This window comes from Pseudorasbora parva, chromosome 3 (assembly GCF_024679245.1).
Source record: "Pseudorasbora parva isolate DD20220531a chromosome 3, ASM2467924v1, whole genome shotgun sequence".
Classification (NCBI taxonomy): domain Eukaryota; kingdom Metazoa; phylum Chordata; class Actinopteri; order Cypriniformes; family Gobionidae; genus Pseudorasbora; species Pseudorasbora parva.
The window spans coordinates 23,174,087-23,200,564 of record NC_090174.1 but is presented as its reverse complement, the minus strand read 5'-3'; the positions used below and the strand labels follow the sequence as shown (position 1 = coordinate 23,200,564).

Sequence of the window (26,478 nt, the reverse complement as noted above, 5' to 3'; positions counted from 1 at the left end):
AGCTTTTATCAATTTGCCACTTCTTGTAAGGTAGATTTGATAAACTTAAAGAAAGAAAGAGTTGACATCTGGAAGTATTTAAGTATGTTTGCTGAATCTACCGTGAAAAGAAAAGCCCTTTTTTCAATGGCAGAGATACACTGTTAGGTCTAGCCGCTCCATCCGAGGCTGTTTTGGGAACCTGCAAAACAGGCAAAACAGCACGACGCGTCTGCATGTATACGTACTTCCACCAATCACATTCATCAACCTCACGCATGCGCACTGCTGTACCGTACCGACCGCTGTCGCTCGCTCTCGCAATCGCATCGCAGGTGTCAACGGAGAAAGCGTCCCTGCTGCAGCTGCGAGTGAGGAACCCTATCTGCCCCATCGAAAAATATTAGTCCTCCAAAGAGGGTGGCAGTACAGATCGGACGGTATCAAAATGTTCGAATGAGACCGTGAGCTCGTCTCTGTTGCCAGGGCAGATTTAAGCGTGGAAGAGGGCGGCTTTCCGGACTGTAGACAGCGGGCTCGCGGAGCGTCTTCAGCGGGGAAAGCTGCGGTCCTGCTGACGCCGCCGCCGCCGCGGCTGCTGCTACAATGTTCGTGCAGGAGGAGAAGATCTTTGCAGGCAAAGTCCTGAAGGTCCACGTCTGTACTATGGAGGGCACCGAGTGGCTGGAGGAAGTCACGGAAGACACCACTATAGAGAAACTCAAGGAGAAATGCTTGAAGCATGTAGGTCTTCCATCGGTTAGCTGGCACTGTTAGCCAACCCGGGCAGGACAGGCCCGCTAGATTTTCAGAGTCATTGCCAAGTATTTTTAGTAACTTGCATGCGAGTCGACGGTGCTATTTATAATTTAGCAAGTTGGCCCGTCACCTCCGTCTCTGTGGCTGGACTGTAACTACCACTGTCACACTGGTTGACTTGCATTGTACAGCTGACTTTAACTTGTTGACAACCTCTTTTTGTTCATAATATATTATCTGTAAAGTACTGTACACACATCTGTGGAGCTCAGTGCCCATTGACAACCTTTATGTTCCATGGTTTATGGTTTGAAGGTTGTGGATAGGTTGGTAAGCACTTTAGCAGATGACATCACCACAGATTGTACTGTAAGTCAAGCCTGGTTCCAGTGTAGTTTGGGTAGAAAAGTACCATGGCATTACTCTGTGCATAATGGCACAACAATACCAAGAGTTATGGACACATCGTGCCAATACCATAGTGTTCTTTGAAGTACTTTGAAGTATCATGTAAAAAGCAGGATACATTAATTATTCAGTACTAACCAAGGTGGATATCAGTGTACCATGGTAACAAAACATTTGACATTAACTCTATGTCATAAATTTAAGTAATATAGGAATGTTTTTGAAAGAAGTTTATTATGCTCAACAAACCTGCATTTATCCAGTAAAATGTTAAATGATGTTTTCTATTTTAGTTAAGTAAGTTAAGTTTAGTTAGTAAAAATGAAATGTATTCATGTAATGGGAAAGCATAATTTTCAGCATCATTACTCCAGTTTTAAGTGTCACATGATCCTTCAGAAATCATTCTAATTTGCTGCTCAAGAAAAAATAATTATTGTCTTCAATATTAAAAACTGGTTTGCTGCTTACTGAGATTGTTGATTTTTTTTTTTTTGGTTTCTTTGATGAATTGATAAATGTCCAGTTCTTACCTATTTAATGCAACATAGCTTAGTAAAAGTATTAATTTCTCTTAAAAAACACTTTTGTATGGTAGTGTATATATTGTTTTGTTAGGACTAAACAGAAATAAATCTCAATTAAACTCATTTATGTTTTACTCATTGCAGAATTTAATCTTTAATCTATTTAAATCATTTTTACTTAAACTATGTTTTTGTCTCTTACAGTATGTCCACGGAAGTCTAGAGGATCCTAAAACTCTTACACATCACAAACTCATTCATGCTGCCACTGAGAGAATTCTCACAGAATCCAAAACAGTTGCTGAGGAAAATCTTAAAGATAAAGGTAATTAAAGTGTACATAACACTAACATTTTTTGCCAATCTCATGTTAATCTAGAGTACCCATAGAGTATTTTTGCATCCTTCATCTCCGAAGAGTCTTTAGTTTGATCATATATAAAAGACAGATACGCTCGCTGTATTGATTCTTTCCGAAAACAGCCAAACTCCTGGAGGTGTGCAGTGGGTGGAGCTACAACATCATGGCATTATCCCAGATAACTTTGGATTCACTATACATTCGTGTTGTTTACATTATGCACTTGCACACCGATTGCCAACAAAACACATTTAATGCAATTTCACTCATCACCTGCGGTTTCAACTCATGACAGAACAAACAAACACACTTGCAGAACTCTGTTGCTGCTCTGGAAAGACAAACTTCATTTCAATGAATTTAGCCTTTTAGAATGTCATACAGGGTCATACTTGGGGAAAAAAAATCCGAAACTTAATAGAATCCTGAAGGAGTGTATATGGCACAGAAATACTCTGTCATAAGTCCAACTCGTTTTTTAAATGTATTTATTTTGGCCATGTTTAGCATGAAAATCCAACTCTTTAACAGTGTAAATAAGTCTGAATGCATGAAATAGTATTAGACCCCCACTTTAACATTTCTGGTGCATCTAGAAAGGTAATTCTCTTTTTTTGACTCCAAGGCCTTTATTGTCCACAACAATACTCAAAGGCCTCATACGGTTTCCAGTTGTTTGTGATTACTAAATAAGGATTAAGGATAAGGACCTTTAAAAGTATGATTTATGTAAATGTATAAAAAATACTATATAGTTTTAATAATGTACATGGCATTTGGTACTTTCCTGTTCTTGAAAACATATATCCAGGTTTTTCAAGACAATGAGAATTCAAATAAGAATTGATCTTAATGTTTAATTGTTTTAGCTTAATTTGATGCTGGTTTTGTCTTGTTTCAAATCATCTTGAGGCTGAGAACCACTGAGAGTTTAATATAGTGTTTTTCCCATGTTCTTTAAATTTAAAATTGTAACACACAAACCCTTTTTTCCCCCTGTTGTTTGTTTTGTAGATTGCTTATTATTGATAAAGAAAAGACCTCCACTGGCTCCACCAAAAATGACTGACATATCTTCTGAAGAGAAGGTATATGGTGACAGTTTTCATTTTTTGGGTGAACTATTCTTAGTGCATACTATGCTTTTACACTTCTAAGATTCTGTGTGATTCTGCTAAATGAACCAGTTTTTGTGCTTGTCGACAGAAAAAGCAAGAGAACAAAGCGCCAGATAAAGATGCCATCCTCAAAGCCACAGCAAACCTGTCAACTCGTAACACTGATCGTACTGTAACTCAGCACAACATCAGAGATGTGTGTAGTCTGTTCTCTTTGATTTTTTTTGAATTTCCCTGCTTATGTTTAGGATGTATTGTTTTAAATGTTACGTCATTTTTTTTGTTTTCGTCAGTTTCAGACAGAGCTGAGGAAGATTTTGGTCTCGCTTATTGAGGTGGCTCAGAAGCTGCTGGCTCTGAATCCAGATGCTGTTGAGCTCTTTAAAAAGGCCAATGGTAAGCTATAGATGTATGGATAGACACCTGAATGGATTAAATCAATTAATCCATTAACTTATTATTAGTCAACCAATAAAGCTTGCTTTTCATGTGATCACCATGCTTTTCAGACATCGATCATGGCGATACTATCACTGTGTCCTAATATGCCTGCTTCCATGCTATATGGTAGGCAAAAAAAAGTATGTGAGTCAAGTAGTATGTCCCAATTCATAAATATAAAAAAGTATTCAGAAAACGGTAGGTGAATAGCACCTGGATGACCTACAACTTCTGGCAAAATTCTTAAGTACACATTCGATAAACACTTTACTACCCCATGAGGCCCCAAGAGAGGATTTGTGAATGAAAGTGATGCAACCGTCGTATCACAATGACAACATGGCAGATTCAGTACATCTGAATTGTATTTGTACAATGTAGAACACACTTTTTTAATAGTCTTGAAGTACGTTTCGAACCAACTGTAGTACCTACTATACATTAAGCAATTTCGGATTGCTTTTGGACATATTCCATACCATGGCATTATTTAAAGGACACTAGAGTGACATTGCTGTACCGTAGCACAGCCACAGTACTTTTTTTTCTTCCAAGGAGTCGTTATTATCATTTCATAACTGCTCAGATCACTGTGCAGTAGTCAATGTTATTTTGCAATCTTAGCAAATGATAGTGAGTGAATATTCTTCCTATCTTTTGGCAGCTATGCTGGATGAGGACGATGAGGACCGTGTGGATGAAACCGCCCTGCAGCAGCTGACTGAGATGGGTTTTCCTGAGAGCCGTGCTGTAAAGGCCCTGCGCTTAAATCAGTGAGTGCTCTGTGGTTGTGAAATATGCTGCCTTTCAAAAGTTTGGGGTTGTGTTTTGTAAAGAGTTCTCTTATGCTCACCAAGGCTGCATTTATTTGATCAAATATTTAGTTACGCAGTAATATTGTGTAATATTTGCTGCATACACGCCATGCCTTAATTACAGTAATCTTGAGATCACAACATGTGATGTTCTATTCAGAGATGTTCATATCCTCGGTCTGGGAATTTTGCGTTTCTGTGGCAAGCAGCACTATCGACGCCTAATCTGCAATGGTCAGGTGGTCCAGGACCTATTATTACAATTTAACATAATTGTATTCTGTTTTAATATATATTTAAAAGAAATGTATTCCTGTGATGGCAAAGTTGTTTTTTCAGCATCATTACTCCAGTCTTCAGTCACATGATCCTTCACAAATCATTCTAATATGCTGATTTGGTTCCCATGAAACATTTTGTATTATTATCAGTGTAGAAAATAGTTGTGCTGCTTATTTTTTTGTGGAAGACATGTTACCCCCTGGATTTTTGAAATTGAAACTTTTGTGACACCATAAATGTCTTTATTGTGTCTTTTGATCTGTGTAATTTTAATAAATGCTGAATAAAAGTATTAATTTATTTTCTGAAACACTACTGTCCTCACTACTAACTTTTTAACTGTATCCATTTTATTCATGGATAAGTATGCATAGCATTTCTAGCTGGCTGTATAAAGTCCAAGACCGCTGTTGCATTGGTCAGTGAAACATAAGCAAAAATTACTTGATTTTAAATTATTATATGAACATGTGATAAAATGTTTAAACATGATGTTTAGAGTTTGGTGCTAAATAACAACATATCCCAGCTCTCAGTGGACTAAATCAGTCATTAATAACTAATCTTTCTTTCTGCAGCATGTCTGTGACCCAGGCTATGGAATGGCTGATTGAGCACATAGATGACCCCATGGTCGACACACCTCTGCCGGGACAGGACACCCCAGGCGCAGCGGCTGCTGCAGCTGCAGCCCCAGCCCTAGTACCTGCTCCAGGTCTTTCTGCCACAGTTTCAGGAGCCCGACTCCGTCTGTCTTCCCAAGCCAGCATAGAGGAAGCCAAACAAGATGAACTGACAGAGATCTTTAAAAGGATCAGAAGGAAAAGAGAGTTCAGGCCTGACTCACGGGTTAGTGTCATGTGGGTGTCATGAGAAACAGGAGAAGAATAGTTCCATTTTAAACCCAAACATTACAAGTTTGCTGATACACTTACATACTATGTTAACAGCCTCATTGCCCAGAGCATGGAGATCAATTTGCATGAAATAAGATCCATTTGTTCAGTTTTGTCTCTATACCATAGAAATGGCTTCAATACCAGAATTATGTTTTTTGTGTGTTTTCTTTTTACAATAATTGAAATTAGCTGTCATTGTTAAATCAAGCTTAAATCCATTAAAACACTTTAGCGGTCACATTGCAATGCCCTGGCAATCACCCACAACACCCTAGCATAGTGGAAGGGATTTTTTTTTTTACAGGCAAATGCCAATTCAGAATGTAAATGTCTAATTCAGGATCTTTGTAAAGCCTGCCGTAATTCACATAAAATAGCTGTTTCAGTGTTGCTGATGTATGGTGCAGTCTCATATCTGTATGTTTGTGAGCAGGCAGTGATTGCGCTGATGGAGATGGGATTCGATGAGAAGGAGGTGGTTGATGCCCTCCGCGTCAATAATAATCAACAGGATGCAGCTGTATGTAAACATTCAAAGGATCATACCAAATCATGTATATTGTGTTATTTCACCAAGCAGTTAAGATAATAATTTCTAACTTAAAGGGTTAGTTCACCCAAATATGAAATTTATGTCATTAATGACTCCCCCCTAATGTCGTTCCACACCCGAAAGACCTCCATTCATCATCGGAACACAGTTTAAGATATTTTATATTTAGTCCGAGAGCGTATGCAAGCTATACTGTCCATGTCCAGAAAGGGAATAAAAACATCATCAGAGTATGTGACATCAGTTAGTTACTTATAATCTCTTGAAGCATCGAAAATACATTTCAGCATTGACTCCTCTTCCTTGTTTGTGTTCAAACCTCAAATAAAGATTCGATTGTGAACGATTCGAAACAATTGTGAATCAGCGGATTGATTTATGATTCGGATTGCGTGTCAAACTGCCAAACTGCTGAAATCATGTGACATTGGCGATCCGAATCATGAATCAATATACTGATTCCCAACCGTTTTAATCTTTATTTGAGGATTGAATACAAACAATGAAGAGAAGAAAATGCTGAATGAAGTCATAGTTTTTGTTATTTTTGGCATTTTTGCATTTTTGATTCTACAAGAGATTCTAATTAACTAACTGATGTCACATATAGAGTACTTTGATGATGATTTTATTCCCTTTCTGGACATGGACAGTATAGTGTGCATACGCTTCCATAAACTCTCGGACTAAATATAAAATATCTTAAACTCTGTTGTTAATGAACCGAGGTCTAACGGGTGTGGAACGACATTAGGGGCATTAATGACATCAATTTCATATGATAACCCTTTAAGATACTAATTAAGTAACTTCTTTTAAAGTTAAACCTCTATTCTCACACAGTGTGAATGGCTGCTAGGTGACAGAAAGCCCACCCCTGAGGATCTGGACAAGGGCATTGACACCAACAGTCCACTGTTTCAGGCAATCCTGGAGAACCCCGTCGTACAGCTTGGTCTCACAAATCCCAAGACTCTTCTAGGTAATTAACTTCTCTCCCTCTATACTAAGGATTTGCCCGAAGCCAAATACTATGTTTGAAAAGGAAATTGCGCATTCTACTGTGATGGGAAAAAAGTGCTGTGGGCTGCACGATTAATCGAAATTAACCCGGAATCTTCCTTAAACTGATTTGGCATAGTACGATTATGAAATAGCTAGGGTTGCGATTTCTTTTTTTGTGCTCATCTTGTCAGTGACGCCAGTGTGTTTGAGTCGCTTATAGCATGCATTTGAAAAAGCAACATGCATCAAACATCTTTCCAAACATTAGAAGAATTTATGAACCTCATTTCATAATGACAGTTGAGCATCCTTCTGTGAGATGGTGTGGGTTCTTAAACAGATCAAGGCACACAACATATTATTTCATTAATATTCTATACAGTGATAAAGGCTATGTCTATTAGCATTAAAATATAAATATACTTTATTATACAGTGCCTTGCGAAAGTATTCGGCCCCCTTGAACTTTGCGAACTTTTGCTACATTTCAGGCTTCAAACCAAATGATATGAAATTAATTTTTTTGTGAAGAATCAACAACAAGTGGGACACAATCATGAAGTGGAACAAAATTTATTGGATATTTCAAACTTTTTTAACAAATCAAAAACTTTGCAAATTGGGCGTGCAAAATTATTCGGCCCCCTTAAGTTAATACTTTGTAGTAGGGCTGCACGTTTTCAAGTTTTTCATTAACCGTTAACCGAGGCCCTTAGCGGTTAATACTCGGTTAACCATAGTGTGCGTCAGGGTTATTTTTAGCTTATTAATTTGACGACCACCATCTCCGTAGTGAACGCGCCTATAGAGAGAAATGCACATCATGGATTACACAATCAGAGAGTAGCCTATTTCTTTTTGTTTTAAATTGTTAAAAGACATTTCAAGTTTCTTAAGATCTATTTCATGTCTGCGAGGCGTACGCTGAGTTTTGTTAAATTAGGATGAGATGCGCTCCAGTTCACGAGCAATGCGAGTGGCCGCGAGGGCGCCTGCATGATTAGAGCATGTAACGTTAGTAAAATATGCAGCCGAGAATGATTCACACAAAGTTTGACTCGTGCGGCTGAGCCTCTCCCGGCAGAGAGTTCAAGCATCTGTGGACTCGTCCCTTCAGCTCTGGCCATCTTGCTTTCAGTCCGCGATTAGCTTTTTTGTTTTCTTCATTACAGTTAAAGTAACGTCTGCTTTTCTCTAGTCATTCACAAGTTTCTCACTTCAAACTTTCTTTCTTCTGATCCGTTATGCACGGCGCGCGCGGCGCGCGCGGCTCGCGCTCTGCTTCTGCCCTAATGCGACTTATAGTCCAGTGCGACGTATGTTATTTTCTTCTTCATGACGCATATTTTGACTGATGCGACTCATACTCCGGAGCAACTTATAGCCTGAAAAATGCGGTAAGCACTGCATTGCAATACTTGCATTTTGCCCCGTCACTCTCATTTTTAAAGTGCTCCCACGCTTTCTTTGCCCGCTTCATTGCCCGCTTAGAAAGCTGGTCATGACTTCTTGTGGATATTACAAATGTCTGGCAGCGCTCTGGCGGTCTCTAGGGGTGCAAACATATATTACAACTAAATTCAAGACACTTCGTTATTGACGCCACTTAACCGAGCAAAATGTTTCACTCGGTTACGCAATTTTTAACGGTTAATCGGTCAATTGGTTAACCATGGACACCCCTACTTTGTAGCGCCACCTTTTGCTGCGATTACAGCTGTAAGTCGCTTGGAGTATGTCTCCATCAGTTTTGCACATCGAGAGACTGAAATTTTTGTCCATTCCTCCTTGCAGAACAGCTCGAGCTCAGTGAGGTTGGATGGAGAGCGTTTGCGAACAGCAGTTTTCAGTTCTTTCCACAGATTCTCGATTGGATTCAGGTCTGGACTTTGACTTGGCCATTCTAACACCTGGATATGTTTCTTTTTGAATCATTCCATTGTAGATTTTGCTTTATGTTTTGGATCATTGTCTTGTTGGAAGACAAATCTCCGTCCCAGTCTCAGGTCTTTTGCAGACTCCATCAGGTTTTCTTCCAGAATGGTTCTGTATTTGGTTCCATCCATCTTCCCATCAATTTTAACCATATTTCCTGTCCCTGCTGAAGAAAAGCAGGCCCAAACCTTGATGCTGCCACCACCATGTTTGACAGTGGGGATGGTGTGTTCAGGGTGATGAGCTGTGTTGCTTTTACGCCAAACATAACATTTTGCATTGTTGACAAAAAGTTCAATTTTGGTTTCATCTGACCAGAGCACCTTCTTCCACATGTTTGGTGTGTCTCCCAGGTGACTTGTGGCAAATTTTAAATGACACTTTTTATGGATATCTTTAAGAAATGTCTTTCTTCTTGCCACTCTTCCATAAAGGCCAGATTTGTGCAGTATACGACTGATTGTTGTCCTATGGACAGAGTCTCCCACCTCAGCTGCAGATCTCTGCAGTTCATCCAGAGTGATCATGGGCCTCTTGGCTGCATCTCTGATCAGTCTTCTCCTTGTATGAGCTGAAAGTTTAGAGGGACGGCCAGGTCTTGGTAGATTTGCAGTGGTTCTTCCATTTCAATATTATTGCTTGTACAGTGCTCCTTGGGATGTTTAAAGCTTGGGAAATATTTTTGTATCCAAATCCGGCTTTAAACTTCTCCACAACAGTATCTCGGACCTGCCTGGTGTGTTCCTTGTTCTTCATGATGCTCTCTGCGCTTTAAACGGACCTCTGAGACTATCACAGTGCAGGTGCATTTATACGGAGACTTGATTTCACACAGGTGGATTCTATTTATCATCATTAGTCATTTAGGTCAACATTGGATCATTCAGAGATCCTCACTGAACTTCTGGAGAGAGTTTGCTGCACTGAAAGTAAAGGGGGCGAATAATTTTGCACGCCCAATTTTTCAGTTTTTGCTTTTTTAAAAAAGTTTGAAATATCCAATAAATTTCATTCCACTTCATGATTGTGTCCCACTTGTTGTTGATTCTTCACAAAAAAATTACAGTTTTATATCTTTGTTTGAAGCCTAAAATGTGGCAAAATGTCGCAAAGTTCAAGGGGGGCGAATACTTTTGCAAGACGCTGTAATGAAAATACCCGAGGAGGCTTGAGGAACTCAGATAAACCATATATTTTCGAAGTCGTGTGTTTATTAGTCAATCTTCTGTTTATTCAGATAATACGTTTAGTAAACAATGCAGTATATTTGTACTTGTATTTGGCATCTACTGTGGGACCCACCCACAATTTTTGCTTCAGATGCCCATGGATTGGGTCCAAACCTTCTGAATTCTGAATTCAGATACAGAGGTGGAATGATGCCCATAGGTATTTCCTGGAATAACATGCGTTATCGTACTTTTGCGGGCATATTTGTGTGAGTTTCTGCATGAGAGCCCCATCTGGCTTTCAGATGGAGCCACCTTAACTACTGATCACAGAGCCGTGCGTCAAACTGCGCATAAAAAAATTGCCAAATTTTGCGTGCAGTTTAATTTCTATTAATTGTGCAACCCTAATATGCAGAGTATTGAATTTGCATTTGAATACACGCTCGCTTTTTACTTTCACTTGTGATCACACGCACTCTGTGTATTAGGTGTGGTGGTACTGACCTCACGTTACAAACTTAGATATTTGTCAATGATGCTCATGTTCCATTGCACACCAAATCTTCTGACACTGTCCTGTCTGTCATCTCTCCTTAATGTTTTCACATGAGAAGTGAAATATTGATGAAATATTGTAATGTAATCAACTAACAGGCACATCCCTACTCTATGGTCAAATACTTTCTCTTTTTTTTTCTCGGTTATACTTTATTTTTTATTATTTTGGATATACATTAGGTACAATATATGGCAAATTTTCTCGGGTGTAACAACAACGACTAATGAGTTTAATGTCTCGGGGAATAATTAACTCAAAAGGGATTTAATATTCAATATTCATGAATTTATGAATATGATTTGCCAGTTGTTCGTTACGTATTAAAATTTTCCGATAGGGAAAATTGTTTAATTAAATACAAGTAACCCTTTATGAAATTGCTTGAAATTATCCTACTAAGTTTGTCCTGCAAATTAGTTATAGACTTTTCAAATCAATTCTCAATAAAGGGATTACTGCTTTACGAGCGCATAAGAAACATTAACTTTACTGATCAGGATAAGTTCAATATTTCAAATGGTCATACAGTTTACTTTACTAACATAGTAGCATAAGCAGTTAGGTAACGTTTAGATCGCAAGTTTCATTGACTTTGTGTATGTGGCAGAATAACAGATTCAACTCATTAAATGTCTTTTGAAGGTTTAATAAACACAGACTAAAAAAATAACACTACAATTCACACAGAAAGTCCATACTAAATATGCATCAAGAGAGTAGAAGTATAGATATTAACGAAAGAATACATAAAAGAGAATAATGAATAGACTGAAATTAGAGAGAGATAAAAGAGAGAGGGAGAGAGACAAAGAGAGAGAGAGAGAGAGAGACAAAGAGAGTGGGGGAGGGTAAGAAACAGCTTTCCTTCAGTTCAACAAAATACGACCTTCACGGAGTTAATTTATCCCAACGGGAGAATAACACACCCTCTTTACAGCAGTAAGAATAAGAATACTTGCATTCTTTTTGGTTTCGTTTTGGCTTCTCGCTTGTGTGCGTATGTGTCTCTGCGTGTCTCTGCGTGTCTCTGCGTGTCCGGCGGTCCTTTCCGAGGTTGGGAGGGAAGCGGCTGTTTGCTTTAGCGATGCTTCGTGTTCTTGAAGATCGGATTGTAGAAGAGAAGATTTTTGGAAGAGATGAGGCCTGCTTGGAGGGCCTGCATTGGTGGCATGGCTTAAGTGCCAGCCCCCCCCCCCGTGGGTGTTGGCTCCCACAGAGAGAGGAGAAGTGAAGAGAGCGGAGTAAGAGAAGAAGAGTAAGAGGGAAGGAGGGCATCCGAGGTCCTCCTTTTATGGTCTGGCCGTAGTCCCACCCTCCAGGGTTAGACTTAACCAATGAGAGTGTTGGGGTTTCCCGGCGGGAAATTCCTCAGCAGATTTTATTGTCCTTTGTTTGAAAGTTCGACTCAGTGGGTCTCTGAGTCTTCATACTATAATTAATGCAACAAACACACACTGCATTTTCTGAATAAGTGATATACATGGAAGTGTAAGTCGTGAAGTGAGCATTAATTTGATAGGAGACATGACATATATGAGGTTATCTGAACTAGTACTTTGTTAAGACAAAGACAAAAAGATGCAAAATACCATACAGAATAAACATTTTACAAGACAGTTATGTGTTTACATATAATGTCCTGGGGTGCATGTTCATTTATAGATGGTTTGTCTATAATTTGAGGCAAAAGCTCTGTGTCTTAAACTCTTTGTGTATAAGACTTCATGTGGCCACATTCTTTCCGGCCATAAAAACACCTTATCAGATGGTTTCCAGGGTGACTGAAGAATCTCCCTCTGTTGTGTTGGGGGAAGGTCTGCCACCCAGCACACAGCTTTCACAACAGATTTGTTAAATGTAACTGGCGATTGTGTGTTTGATTCGCCTGAGTCGCTACATAATCCCCCCTTTCGCTAGTTGTTGTCCCTCCTATGGACAACAACGAGCGATATCAAAGATTCAGGAAGATCAGACACACCATAGCCATGTTAGGCTCCAGTTGTTTGTGTCTCCTGAAGTGATGGTCGTTCCACGGCAGATAAGGCAGACAGTAGCCCAGTTCAGGTCTCTGTGCTTGTGCAGCAGGTGTCGAGGCAGCAGGTGCCCTGACGGTGCGTCACCTGTCATCCAGAAGTCCGTTTGTGTGGTGCAGGTGTGCTGTGGGCTTTCTGCAGCCCTGGGTGGAACCATGTTCCTCGCAATGGCCAGTCAGTCCTTTAGGTCTCCTGCCTAGGAAGATGGATTGTGCATCTTGACACTTTTATGTCCTATGCTGACTAGGAACTTTTCCAGAGGGTGCCTCGCATTGTGGCCAGGCTGGGTGCCTTCTGGTGATCCACTTTGGTTTCTCTGTTTCAAAGTTCAAAGTCATTGGGGTTTGGAGAATCCCTTCAGAGGCAGCCTTGTGTTCGTTAAAGGCCTTCTTTCTCAAATCACATGCATGACATAGTGTGGGGCTTGGCAGTATTGCCTACAAGGTGACTAACTGGTGTTGGAGGAGAAGGTTCTTGAAGCTGGTGTAAGGTTAGGCAGAGGGCTTGGGCTCCTCCCCCCTTTTGCGTTTATGTGCAGGGCTGGAGGAGCTTGCGCTGCTGATGTGAAGTTCAGGAGAGTACGTCTTTCTTTTGAGGATTCATTTACAGTTGGTGATCAGCAGTCCAGGTTGCTCTCTCAGTGCGATGCCCGAGGTTGGACCCGGTGTGATGATGTCTGGTGGTGGCTGGCCTCTGATTGTCTGGAGGCACAGGAGCATGATCACGGCCGCGTTTCTTAGGCATTTCCAGATCTGTTGCATGGCCTCAGTAGTGAAGTGGATGCCTCTGTCTGAGTTGATTCTCAGTGGCAATCTTGACAGGAAAAAGATGTGATTCATCAGGTGGTATGCCGTGGTCTGGGCGGTGTCGTTGGGTGCTGGTTGACACTCCACCCACTTGGTAAACTGGCACACCACTGTGAGAAAGTACTTTTTGCCTTTTGTGGACCTGGGCAGGGGTTCTACCCGGTCGATTTGTAGGTTTGACCATGGGAACGTGGTCCCTCTGTGTTGCAGTGGGGCTCTGTGGTTCGGGTTTGCTGGTTGGAACCGGCAGCGAACTAGCCCTTCTCTAACATACTCTGCTGCATCTTGATGCATCCTAGGCCCATATGCCACCTGTTTCAGTGTGTCATACGTGGCTCTGGTGCCGTGGTGTCCAGCACATGGTGTGTTGTGGGCGTACATTAGCATCACCCCCCTTTGCGACCGTGGCACTACAAGCTGTGGCGCTGTGTTGCCATCGGGTGCACACCAGAGAATGTTGTCCATAAGACGCATCATGTGTCTGGAGTTATGTAGATGCTTGTGGCTAGAGTCATCAATGAGCTCAGAGTCAGTGATAGGGTGGTTGGAGGGGTCTGAGAGGTGGTCAAGAATTGTCTTTGTTGCAGTGTCAGAGGCTTGCGTATCCGCAATATCGTTGTGTGAAAACTGCGGCGTTAGCGATAGCAGCTGCAAGGGAGGCATTGTAGCCGGTGTCGATCGCTTGCTGTGGGTTAGCACTGCAACAATGGGGCTGGATGTGGGGTGCGGGGGTGCCCACATGTCGCCGTGTGGTGTGTTTTTACTGATTGTATTGCACAGTGGTAGACTTTTTGTTGAGTTGTCTGCCCACAGTGCAGGGATACTGTTCGTTGTGACAATGTCATTCAGCTGTAGGTCATTAATGACCTGGGGGCAGAAGGCATCAGAGTCTTTGGATAGCTGAAATGTGCAAAGTAGCGAACTTTAACTTGGCTTTGGGGCTGAGGCTGTGTTGTCACAGTGTGCCACAGGGGGTCCCGTGGCCTTTGTGACCTGGCAGTTTGGCTCTGTGGGAGTTCCCGTGACCTCTGTGACTTGACAGTCTTGCTCAGACGGTGTGTGTGTCTGAAGGGGCAGAGGGTCACGCACCTGAGCCCAGACTTTCAGCTGTTTGAAGTCCAGTACGGGTTCGAAGCGGTCCAGCAGGTCTTTTCCGATGAGAAACGGATAAGTGTTCATAGGGGAGATATAGACTGGGTGTATCAGCTTCATAGGTCCAATTGTCAGGTGGATGGAAGCTACGTGCTTGAGCTGGATGTCGTTTTGGCTATACGACTGCACATTTAGCTTACAAGTGTGAAGGTTAAGGGTGCGATTTTTCCTCTGTGCTTCAAATCTGAGTCTTTCAAACAGTTGGGCGGATATAAGCGTGAGGTCGGAGCCAGTGTCAACTAGGGCTTCAAGCTTAAATTCCCTTTCCATAGTGATAGTCAGATAGAGTTTTCGAGCCATCCCCTTCTCGATTAGGTTTCCCAGGAGTCTTGGTGTGGGGACCTGTGTGTTGCTTGATAAGCCGTCTGGATATGTGTCAAGTGTCTCATTATGCGTGCAAACAATCAAAACAGCGCTTTTTGGTACGCTGGGCTGCGCCATGATACTGTCTTGATTAGAGGCTGTTGCTGTCAGCTGTCGTGTGTGTGTGCTGCTGACGTGTGGGGGTGCAACAGTTAGTACACTAGTCCGTGGTTGGGGAACAGTGTACAGGGTGGATGATTCAGTTGCAGGAAGGGCGGGAAGGTTGATTTCAGGTATCATGTCTAGTCGTGCTGTACCTGGTCCGTCCTTCTTGTCTTCCTTGTGAGGTTTCTGTCGGAGGAGCTCTTTTAGGATCTTTATGAGCTCTGTAACTTCAGAAGCAGCTACACTTTCTTTGCCAGACGTGGGTTCAGGTCTGGGCCTACCATTGTCCCGTCGAGAGTGGCCTCTTCGCTGGCTTTCTGGGCGAGGCGGGTCCCAGGATCCTTCAGAGCGATCGCTCTGGTACCGTGGATGGTCGCCATTATGACCACGCTGCCCTCTGCTGGCTTGGAGTGGTTTGGACTCTCTGTTGACGGGTCGGTAACTGTGGTTCTGTTTGGCGCCCTCTAGGGTTAGCTCTGGGTGGTGCTCAGAGACAGGGCAGATGGTGGGCTGTTTTACAGTCTTTTCAGAAATGGTTTTCTGTTTGACGTAAGCTTTGTGAGCCAAGTCTCTTAACTGTTGCGTGCCCATGCTGCGCGGGCACGCCAGCACCCCCAGGTGGTAACTGATGGTAGGGTGCAGGTTTCGGAGGAAAAGAGTTTTGAAGTTGTCCTCCTCCATGCCTGGGTCGTTACGTGCCCCGAAGTAGGCACGTCGCAGTCTGTTATAAAAGTTCTGTGAGGTCTCACGTCGAGCTTGCTTGAGGTCCATGGCAGTGATGAACCCCTGGTCTGACTCGGGATCGGAGTACTCACGAATTAGAGCTTGTCGTAGATGCCAGTAGTACGCTTTGATGGCCTCTGGTTGTCGATCCAGAAAGCTGCGTACATCACGATTAGACGTGGCTCTGAGCAGGTACAGTCTGTCCCAGTTGTTCGCGTGAGCGACAGTTTGCAAGTAAAAGTCTATGTCTTTTAAGTATGCGTGGACGTCGTGTCCTCCTGCCGGGTCTGGGCTGAAGGTAGGAATATTTCTGGCCAGCTTGTCGAGGTTCTTTGAAGCTTCGTGGCTGTTGACCTTGACTTCCTGGAAGGGCGTCCTTTCCTTTGCTGCTGACGGGGATTCGTGGAGACTGGCGGGTGATCTTTTAAACAGGGGGCTGTCGTCCCCCCTCGTAGCTCTTGCTTCGTGGCTAAAATGTGCGGAGTAACTGGTCAGGGGAAACTGTGTGTTGTGTGTTTCCCCCTTCCGGTAACGTTGCACTATATATGATTGTCTCAGTTCTCTTTGCACCATGTCAAGTTCATCTTTGAGCTCGTGTCTTTGCTGGATGAGCTCGTCGATCTCGGCTTGTGCCGACTGCAAATGTTTTGCATAGACTTTAGCTTTAATGTCTCTGTCTTTAAGTTCATCAGTGGCTCTCTCCAGGAGGGATTCGCCACGCCGAAGCTTTTCGTCGAGGTGTTTCCTGGCGTCTTTCTCTGACTGTACTCGTCGGTCGGTGTCACGACGGAGCTCCTCCAGGGTCTTTTGAAGTCTTTCTATTTCTTTTCTTTGTTCTTTGTCTGTTTCGTCGTCTTTCTCTGTGTCTAGAAGCTGATCTAGACGAAGCTGGGTGAGGGCTTGGTCTCTCCGGGCCTCCTTGGCTTGAAGCTTTAGCGTTGCAGCCTCCTGTTCCAGGTTGTCGTAGCTCCCTTCGCTTAGACGTGCCTGTGCGATGAGGACGTGGGCGAGGCTTCCGAGGATCTTGGCCACTTCCTTGTTGGAGTAGCTGTGCGTGGGGTCGTGTGTCATCAGCTGGTCTAGCTCGGTGTCCAGTGGTTCCTGGCTCAGCTGCCCCAGACTTCCTTGACTGGTGGCCGTTAGCGCTTCCAGCCATGTCGTTAGGCGGTCCCACGGGACGGCAGGGCTGGGGGCACGGGACATTACTGCGGAAGAGAGAAACACAGCACACACACACACACACACAGAGAGAGAGCCAATGCAAGCTTGTTCTAAGCTAACGAGCTATCGTACGGATAGCTGGGAATTTTGGCTAACTGATGTAGACAGTTAGATAATTAGACAATTCAGACAATTAGGTGGGCTGTAGCCCTGGTTGTCAATTGGTGAACTGCTGCTCGGTTGTCCCGGGACTATCTAATTCTCCTTGGGGTCTCTTGGTGAACTGAAAGAAACACAATCGTGATAGTCCAACAGTGAGGATAGGAAAGAGCACAGTGGAAACAAACACAAGATGAATTGGTCTGTAATGAAAGGAATGTCAGCGTGCGCGCCGGGAGTGTTAGGGAAATTAATTGGCTAAATGCTCAAGATATACTAAAATTCGGCTTGTACTATGGGTTATCCCATTTAGCTCATCCGGGTTGAATTGAGGTCGCTTAAGTGGAAGATTAAATATCAAGAGCAATTTAGAAAAAGGCAAAAGTTTCTGTCAAGTAATGATAAAACAAAAGCACTTTTGATACTGTTTGTAATTACCAGACTGAGCTTTATTCCCAATGGGAGGGGAAAAGAAAAACTTTTGCAGAGAGAGAAAAAAAAATAAAAATAAATAAATAATAATAATAAAAATAATAATAATTTTTAATTAAAAAATTAATTAAAATTAAAAATTAAAATTGAAAATTGAAAATTAAAAATTAAAATAAAATTATAAATAAAATAAAATAAAATAAAAAAAATTAGAAGCTCAACTTAATTCAAATTAAATTCAAAGCAAGTTTAAATGAAATTTAAATAAGCCTGTAAGGAAAAATCAAATAAAAGAAAGCCAATCAAAAATCTTATCCTATAACGATTAATCTCTAAGTGGGAGTTATCCAAATAAAAGAATTAATCAGGAAGGGCGTAGGGATTTAGTGTTGCGCTGACTTAACAGGGTATAGCCACACGGTGGCGTCCTTCCTTCCAATTGGACTGTCTGTGACTTAAACCTAATTTCACTTTGAGTTAGAGGAAGTTATGTTTCTTTTTAAACTTCAAATTCGAATAAGGGTGTTTAATCAGCGAGAAAGGAGACTTGGTTGTTGCTAGAAAAATTGTATAAATGAAACTGTGTACAACAGTAAGCAATAAACAATTTATAGGCTCAAACTTATTTTGTTAAGGCAGAATCAAATAACGGAGAGTGAAACTATCCGAATTTATCCACACGATGGCGCTATTGCGCCCGCCCTAGACTACAGTTAGTTAGGCGGAAATGCTCACCAGATGGCTTTGTCTGGTTCTAGAGTCGCCCTCCGGCGTGCTGCAAGCGGCGTTGCAATTCTTGAGTCGCCCTCTGGCGGTTTGCAAGCGGCGTTGCAATTTCTGAGTCGCCTTCGCGTTTTGCAAGCGGCGTTGCAATTCTTGAGTCGCCCTCTGGCGGTTTGCAAGCGGCGTTGCAATTTCTGGGTCGCCCTGGCGTTCTGCGCTTTACTGGCTCTTGCAAATCATTTACAAATGACTGGTGCTCTAGATGCACGCGTAACAAGACGGGTGAATGCAGGAATTTTCCGTCTGCCTATTCACGCATTTTACATGGACTCCAATAGACATTTATCAATATGGCTGACGGTTTTCAGCATCTCTGATTCAAATGTTTTAGGTCTCAAGTCTTTGGTTAGCTAAGCCAGACTTAAACCAGGAGTTATCGTTTATCTTAACGATATAATAATTATTCTGAGGCCCCTTATATTGTACAGGAGAGTCTCGTCCTGTCCCAATCTTCCGCACAGATAGAAACTTTTTGTAGTTCAGATCAAGCGGGATAACGCAACGTACGTGTCTACAGACATCATCAAAATCTCATTATTTTGATGGAACACATAATATATTGCTCGAGTCAAATGTATGGGTTTCCTACAATACATTTGTTTGGAAATCACGCGGATAAAACCTATTGCGCCTACGGCTGCAGGGGGTTTCGGAGATCACGCGGATTTTCGTACCGTTCATATTTTTATTAATATAATCCGGCTACTTCAACATTTCTCAGCATCTGTTTATGCTTGGGTTCGCCTTGCGCGTACCGTTCAATTCACAAAACAACACCAAAACAAAACGAAACAAAAACGCGCGTGCAGGTTATTAATACCTCAAAAATACACAATGAATAGAATATGAATATCATTCACACATACACAAACGTTTGAAACTTGCCCGCATTTTTCTCCACCAAATAATATGTAACAACAACGACTAATGAGTTTAATGTCTCGGGGAATAATTAACTCAAAAGGGATTTAATATTCAATATTCATGAATTTATGAATATGATTTGCCAGTTGTTCGTTACGTATTAAAATTTTCCGATAGGGAAAATTGTTTAATTAAATACAAGTAACCCTTTATGAAATTGCTTGAAATTATCCTACTAAGTTTGTCCTGCAAATTAGTTATAGACTTTTCAAATCAATTCTCAATAAAGGGATTACTGCTTTACGAGCGCATAAGAAACATTAACTTTACTGATCAGGATAAGTTCAATATTTCAAATGGTCATACAGTTTACTTTACTAACATAGTAGCATAAGCAGTTAGGTAACGTTTAGATCGCAAGTTTCATTGACTTTGTGTATGTGGCAGAATAACAGATTCAACTCATTAAATGTCTTTTGAAGGTTTAATAAACACAGACTAAAAAAATAACACTACAATTCACACAGAAAGTCCATACTAAATATGCATCAAGAGAGTAGAAGTATAGATATTAACGAAAGAATACATAAAAGAGAATAATGAATAGACTGAAATTAGAGAGAGATAAAAGAGAGAGGGAGAGAGACAAAGAGAGAGAGAGAGAGAGAGACAAAGAGAGTGGGGGAGGGTAAGAAACAGCTTTCCTTCAGTTCAACAAAATACGACCTTCACGGAGTTAATTTATCCCAACGGGAGAATAACACACCCTCTTTACAGCAGTAAGAATAAGAATACTTGCATTCTTTTTGGTTTCGTTTTGGCTTCTCGCTTGTTTGCGTATGTGTCTCTGCGTGTCTCTGCGTGTCTCTGCGTGTCCGGCGGTCCTTTCCGAGGTTGGGAGGGAAGCGGCTGTTTGCTTTAGCGATGCTTCGTGTTCTTGAAGATCGGATTGTAGAAGAGAAGATTTTTGGAAGAGATGAGGCCTGCTTGGAGGGCCTGCATTGGTGGCATGGCTTAAGTGCCAGCCCCCCCCCCCGTGGGTGTTGGCTCCCACAGAGAGAGGAGAAGTGAAGAGAGCGGAGTAAGAGAAGGAGAGTAAGAGGGAAGGAGGGCATCCGAGGTCCTCCTTTTATGGTCTGGCCGTAGTCCCACCCTCCAGGGTTAGACTTAACCAATGAGAGTGTTGGGGTTTCCCGGCGGGAAATTCCTCAGCAGATTTTATTGTCCTTTGTTTGAAAGTTCGACTCAGTGGGTCTCTGAGTCTTCATACTATAATTAATGCAACAAACACACACTGCATTTTCTGAATAAGTGATATACATGGAAGTGTAAGTCGTGAAGTGAGCATTAATTTGATAGGAGACATGACATATATGAGGTTATCTGAACTAGTACTTTGTTAAGACAAAGACAAAAAGATGCAAAATACCATACAGAATAAACATTTTACAAGACAGTTATGTGTTTACATATAATGTCCTGGGGTGCATGTTCATTTATAGATGGTTTGTCTATAATTTGAGGCAAAAGCTCTGTGTCTTAAACTCTTTGTGTATAAGACTTCATGTGGCCACATTCTTTCCGGCCATAAAAACACCTTATCAGATGGTTTCCAGGGTGACTGAAGAATCTCCCTCTGTTGTGTTGAGGGAAGGTCTGCCACCCAGCACACAGCTTTCACAACAGATTTGTTAAATGTAACTGGCGATTGTGTGTTTGATTCGCCTGAGTCGCTACACGGGAAAGCAAATCTCTTAACTAATGCTGTAAACTATGGGAGTCAGTCAGCACTACATTAGCCTACTATAATACTGAAAATTAACTGAATTGTATACAAACTTAATTTGAACTCAATTATTTTTTTTTTAATAATAGTAATAAAGTTATAATATTAACTTTACAATGACATGATCTATTTATATTTAAACATTTTTGATATATAAACATTTAAAATGGATGGCTGTCATAACTTGCCAGAATAATTAAAACATGTATTAAATATTGAAGAACATTTAAACATGGTAATGAATATGTAGTGTGGTGCATATATTTATCAAAATGCTCCTCTCAAGAGGTAATTATTCTAGCTGACTAACAAGCTTATGGTCACTGGATATGGGTTTTCTTAAGTAAATGTGAAGTTATGTGACGTCGTTTACAAGCTGTTTTACTGATGACTTTCCACGGTTGAAACACTTTTTGAGCGATCCTATGTTACATGATACAGATTTTCGATAAGTTGTACTATATCTTTTAACACACTTTCAGATGATCATTTGTGTTTATTTTATTAAGTCGGAAGAGAAGATCAGTTCATACGCAGATATACAAAACAAAAAAGCAGTGCTTTCTAACCATTTTGAATATCAGTTATGTTGATAACTTTCTTCATTTAAAGTGTCTCATGTTGTTGTTGCGAAAATATTTTTTTTTTAATGCTTGGGTAGGATAACAATATAAGATGCCTGTGTCATCTTGACTGATTAGCTCTCCTTCTTCACTTTGCTTTAATACTTGTTTGCTTAACTGAGCATCCAATCAGAATTCCTACTCTCACTGATGGCCCAGACACCGATTCATCATGTTAAATCAGGCAAACTTCCACAGACGTGAGCTTGACAAGAGCCGACATGTGGAACACACCGCAAAAACTAGTGTCTGTCTATTCTGACAGACACTAGCCAATGACCCGACATTGGCCGACTGACAACCATTGGCTTGGTGTATCCTAGTCCTTAGACTTCCTGTTGACAAAAAGTAACATTACATCTACTTGTCAAACTAACTTTCATTAGAGTATTAGTTGAGCGTATCGGTAATGGCTGATATATGTTCATTTTAATTGTTATCGACCCTATAATTATGCATTAGCCATAAATATAAATAAATGTATAATTTCCCTAATCTGAAACACAGATGCACACTGTTCGCCATGCAGTTTTTTTAATTGCTTGAAAATACAGTTAAGTGCAACATGTGAAGCACAAGTCTGTCATATAGGGGACATAAAATGAATTACAATGAGAACATTATGATTGTGTGCTTGGGACATGGACTTTAATGGTGAGACTTTTGTTTTTTGTAATCAGGCTCTCAAAAATTGTCCAATATATCTGTCATCGGCTTTGCATCTGACAATATTTTCATATTGGTGCATCGCTAGTTTACATGTAGTTGCATTGTTATAGTTATCAGAATGTCTAAAACCATTAAAATAAAATGTTACCAATGTTTAATTTTCAAAGGTTTGCCTAAACATCAAGTCAATCAAGAGCGTCTGTGCGTCTAGTCATACCTCAGATGCAGTTGGAATGTGTGATACTGCCACCACCATGCTTGATGTTATCTGGGTGCTGGGCTCTGTATGGTTTGTGGGAAACATAGCACTTTGCTTTTAAGCCAGAGTGCTCCATTTTCACTTCATCAGACCAGAGCAGTTACTTCCAAAGCCTTTCAGCTTTTGTCACATGGCTTCTTACAATCTCCAGAATTGAGTTGGACTTGCACAGAAGTGGCTTCCTTTCTAGCCACTTTCTCAAAGTGGAATTAATCTTTGAAATGTTGAAAACATTGCTGATGTCTGAACAATATGTCCCATTTAAGGCAAAGGGCTCTGCAAAGGGCTCTTTTCTAACATGTTGTCTGCATCAATATGATACTTTTTTTCATTACCTATTACTGTTATAGTTTGTTCAGTTATTTATACAACCTCTGGACTGATTGCAGGCTAAAATAACATGCATGCTAGCACTATTCCAAAATGCCTGTTATGTTGAGTATTATCATAAGAGCAGTCTTACATGAGTTAAATACGGTCTTAAATTAACCCAAAGAGTTCTTAGAAAATAAGATACGTGTGACAGAGTGGCAGATCTTAAAGTGACAGCAGCCTAATAAACCAGTTGCTGTGATGTCTGTCATTAATGTTAATCGAAGAACAACGGTAACAGAGAAAATTGGTTCATAATTTATGCAGTTTAGAAAGGTGTTTTATAAATTAATTCAGTTTCTGTATATGTCTAACAGGTAGGAAGGCCACAGGTAAATATGACATGATGTAAACATGATGTTTTAAAGTGTCCTTTGTTTTAAAAAAAAGCCTAATAAATGTTGAAGTTGATAGCTTTCAATTATACTGTATTGTTAAATGTCTGTCATTGTTTAAAAAAATATTTTTTATAGACATCAGTTGCTGTATTAGTATTAGTGATACTGGCCATCATTCATAAAAAGATATTTCAAATACACTGTCTTTAAGTTTTTTCTACATCAATTTTGAGAGTAACTGGGAAATTATTACAATTTTAAAATGTTTTTAATCACGATTTAGTACTGAATAAATTTGCGATAATTCGTTTTTTTGTGTGTGTGTAGCTTTGATGCGTTTAATGGTTTAATTTAAATTTTTTTAGTCAGGTGCAGTACAGTCTGTGTCAGTTGTTGGTCAGATGTGGCTAAGACATGTTTTTCTTGGCTTTGCAGCGTTTGAGGACATGCTGGAGAACCCGTTGAACAGCACGCAGTGGATGAACGACCCTGAGACAGGTCCCGTCATGCTCCAGATCTCCAGAATCTTCCAGACACTCAACCGCACGTAAAGCACACCTCATCTCCGGAGCAGCCGGAACCGCAGCATAGGGGAAAAGGTCAATCATTTATAAGAGAAGTGTGTGTGTGTGTGTGTGAACGCGAGTGTGTGTATGTGGCATAACTATTGTTTTAAGTGAACAAGTCACAGAAGATGAATGTAAAAATACTATGACATTTCACACCATGTTATACAGAGGAAAAGATCTATTTATAACTCTACACAACAATTGTACAAATACAATATAAGCAGTAATTAACTTCATTATTTCGTTTTTTTTATGTTTTAATGAGATCTGTTTTAATTATATTAAGCACATGCTTTATTTTATATAATTTCTCTATATAATTATACAATTGGACAAAAAGAAAAGAAAAAAATCTCCAGAAACACTTTTGTATGTTTCTTGTGCTCAAAGATCAAATTACTATCAAATGATTTGACACTTCACATGGTACATTTGTCATAACTAAATGTTACTACAGGGAGATAAACAGTGCGTATTCAGTTATATTTTATTATCGGTTTAAAAACCAAACCCTTTATGTATTAGGTTATATGTTCCTACCAAAAAACAAAAACAAACGTACGTTGGGAGGGAAAGCAAGCACCAGCAGTTTTTGGCTACTCTTCATTTGAAAAGCATTCAAGCTTTGTGCTTTCATTAACACTACAGACGTTTCTGTGATGTTGTGGATGTGACGCAATAGCAATTTGCAGTATCTTACTGAAACAGATACGTAATAGATATTGAAATCTAACCTGATCCCTTTGTTCCACTTATCCCTTTCATTCTTCTGATCTGTAAACCAACCATTCAGGCGGAATCTGTCCAATCGGACGCAAGTCAGTTCTGATTCTGTCGGTTTAGAACTAAGATAGTATAAATGAGTACTGGATCATTAACTTAGTTTGCTCTCGGCAGCTCCTGCATCAGGGGTTTTCAAGTTGAAGTATTACTGCACCTTTTTATCCAATGTCATGATCAAGCACCTGCCTCTGATCTCACTCTCATCCCTGCACACGTTTAATGTTAATGTTAATGGAGGCAGACTTTAGTTTGTACTAACTAAAAAAAAGAAGGCATTTCTTGTATGAATTGGTTATACTGCAGTGCATCAGTTTTTATAGTAAGTCGATTGTGATTAATGACATGTATGAATTATATGCGCTTAGTGTGATCGCAATTCTCTTATGTCACACTTTTTACAGTGCACTTACTAGTTTTTGCCAGGAAATTCAGACTGAATTCATAGTACACAACATTTTGATGTACTCTTTTGTTTTAAGTCACCTTGAAATTCCCTGTCTAGGGTGAAATTGGGACTTCTAAAAGAAATGGTCAAGTGTTGGTCAAGTCAGAATCATGATAAAATTGTTATTTAAATGGTTCTGTTATGCATTTTTTCTAACATTTTGGTTTGTGTCAGATGAATTTATTACACATATGCGTTCATACCAAACACCAATTTAGATTCATAGATAATTGTGTGAATTAGATGATGATTTGTATTTGTATTTTTTATTTTTTTTTGGCAAAGCGTGGAGTGTCTTCATTCAATATTTGAATCGTGTTGGTTTGAAGTGTGTGCTCAGGGGTTTCTTAGCCATACCGGGCAAATATCTGCTATAGTAATGCCTACGTTATCAATACAAATAATAGTAGCTTAGTGATTGCATTATCAGAGAACTCTATGAATATATCTGAAAACTTACTCTTTAAATGAGAACTTGCTGTCCTTGTGTGATTTATTTATTTTGAGGCCAAATATAGTCAATCATGAAACCATCCCTAGAGAAATTACTGTACGTTTTAGAGAACCTCACCTATTCAAATGGTACACTATGTTCACTTCACTGTCTGAGTGGCTTCAAATGTACTTAAACATTATGTTGAACACATGAAGTCTCCATTTTTTTGGTCTTAAGAAAGGTAGCTTATATTGTGTTGGACTAGAGAGTAAAGGGTTCTATGCAATTCGATTTCTTTTTTGTTGCTTCAACAGAAAAACAACAGGTTTCAGTATCATGACCCATTTGTAATATTTAATGCACTTTCATATCATATCTTTTTTTTAATTATTTGAATCAAATTTTGGTTTCATCATCATGGTAAGCTCTGTAAAGTAGAAAGTGATATGATTTCAGTATTTTAAAATGTTTAATGTTCATTCATTTACTGTTTAGAAATGCTTATATGGTTGAACAGTGTCATTTTGGAACCTGAATTGCCATTTTCTTAATATCAGTGTGCTGAATACCTTAAGTTTCTAAATTTTTTTCCTCCCTCATTTTTAAAAAGGTTATCAGGTTACAGAGGATATGATGAAATGTCTTGAAGGTCTGGTGCTTTTGTGTTACCGTTTTACTTTTGTGTCCTTGCTCCATGTACAATTTCACATTGAGCCCCCACTGTCTGAGATGAAATGTAACTTTTCTCAAACTAATTGTTGAAAAGTCTTTCATGACAAATAATAAAAAAAGTTTTGAAATCTC

General features: G+C 40.2%; 1 protein-coding gene across 1 annotated transcript; it reads left to right on the top strand.

The window, feature by feature from the left end:
• Nucleotides 1-267: 267 nt before the first annotated feature.
• Nucleotides 268-26,478, top strand: ubac1 (UBA domain containing 1). Its single transcript, XM_067438171.1, has 10 exons — nt 268-723; nt 1,878-1,998; nt 3,049-3,122; nt 3,241-3,348; nt 3,446-3,548; nt 4,258-4,366; nt 5,269-5,539; nt 6,023-6,109; nt 6,986-7,124; nt 23,877-26,478. Exons 1-10 carry the CDS (start codon nt 586-588, stop codon nt 23,990-23,992), a joined length of 1,266 nt encoding a protein of 421 aa, XP_067294272.1. The 5' UTR covers nt 268-585; the 3' UTR covers nt 23,993-26,478.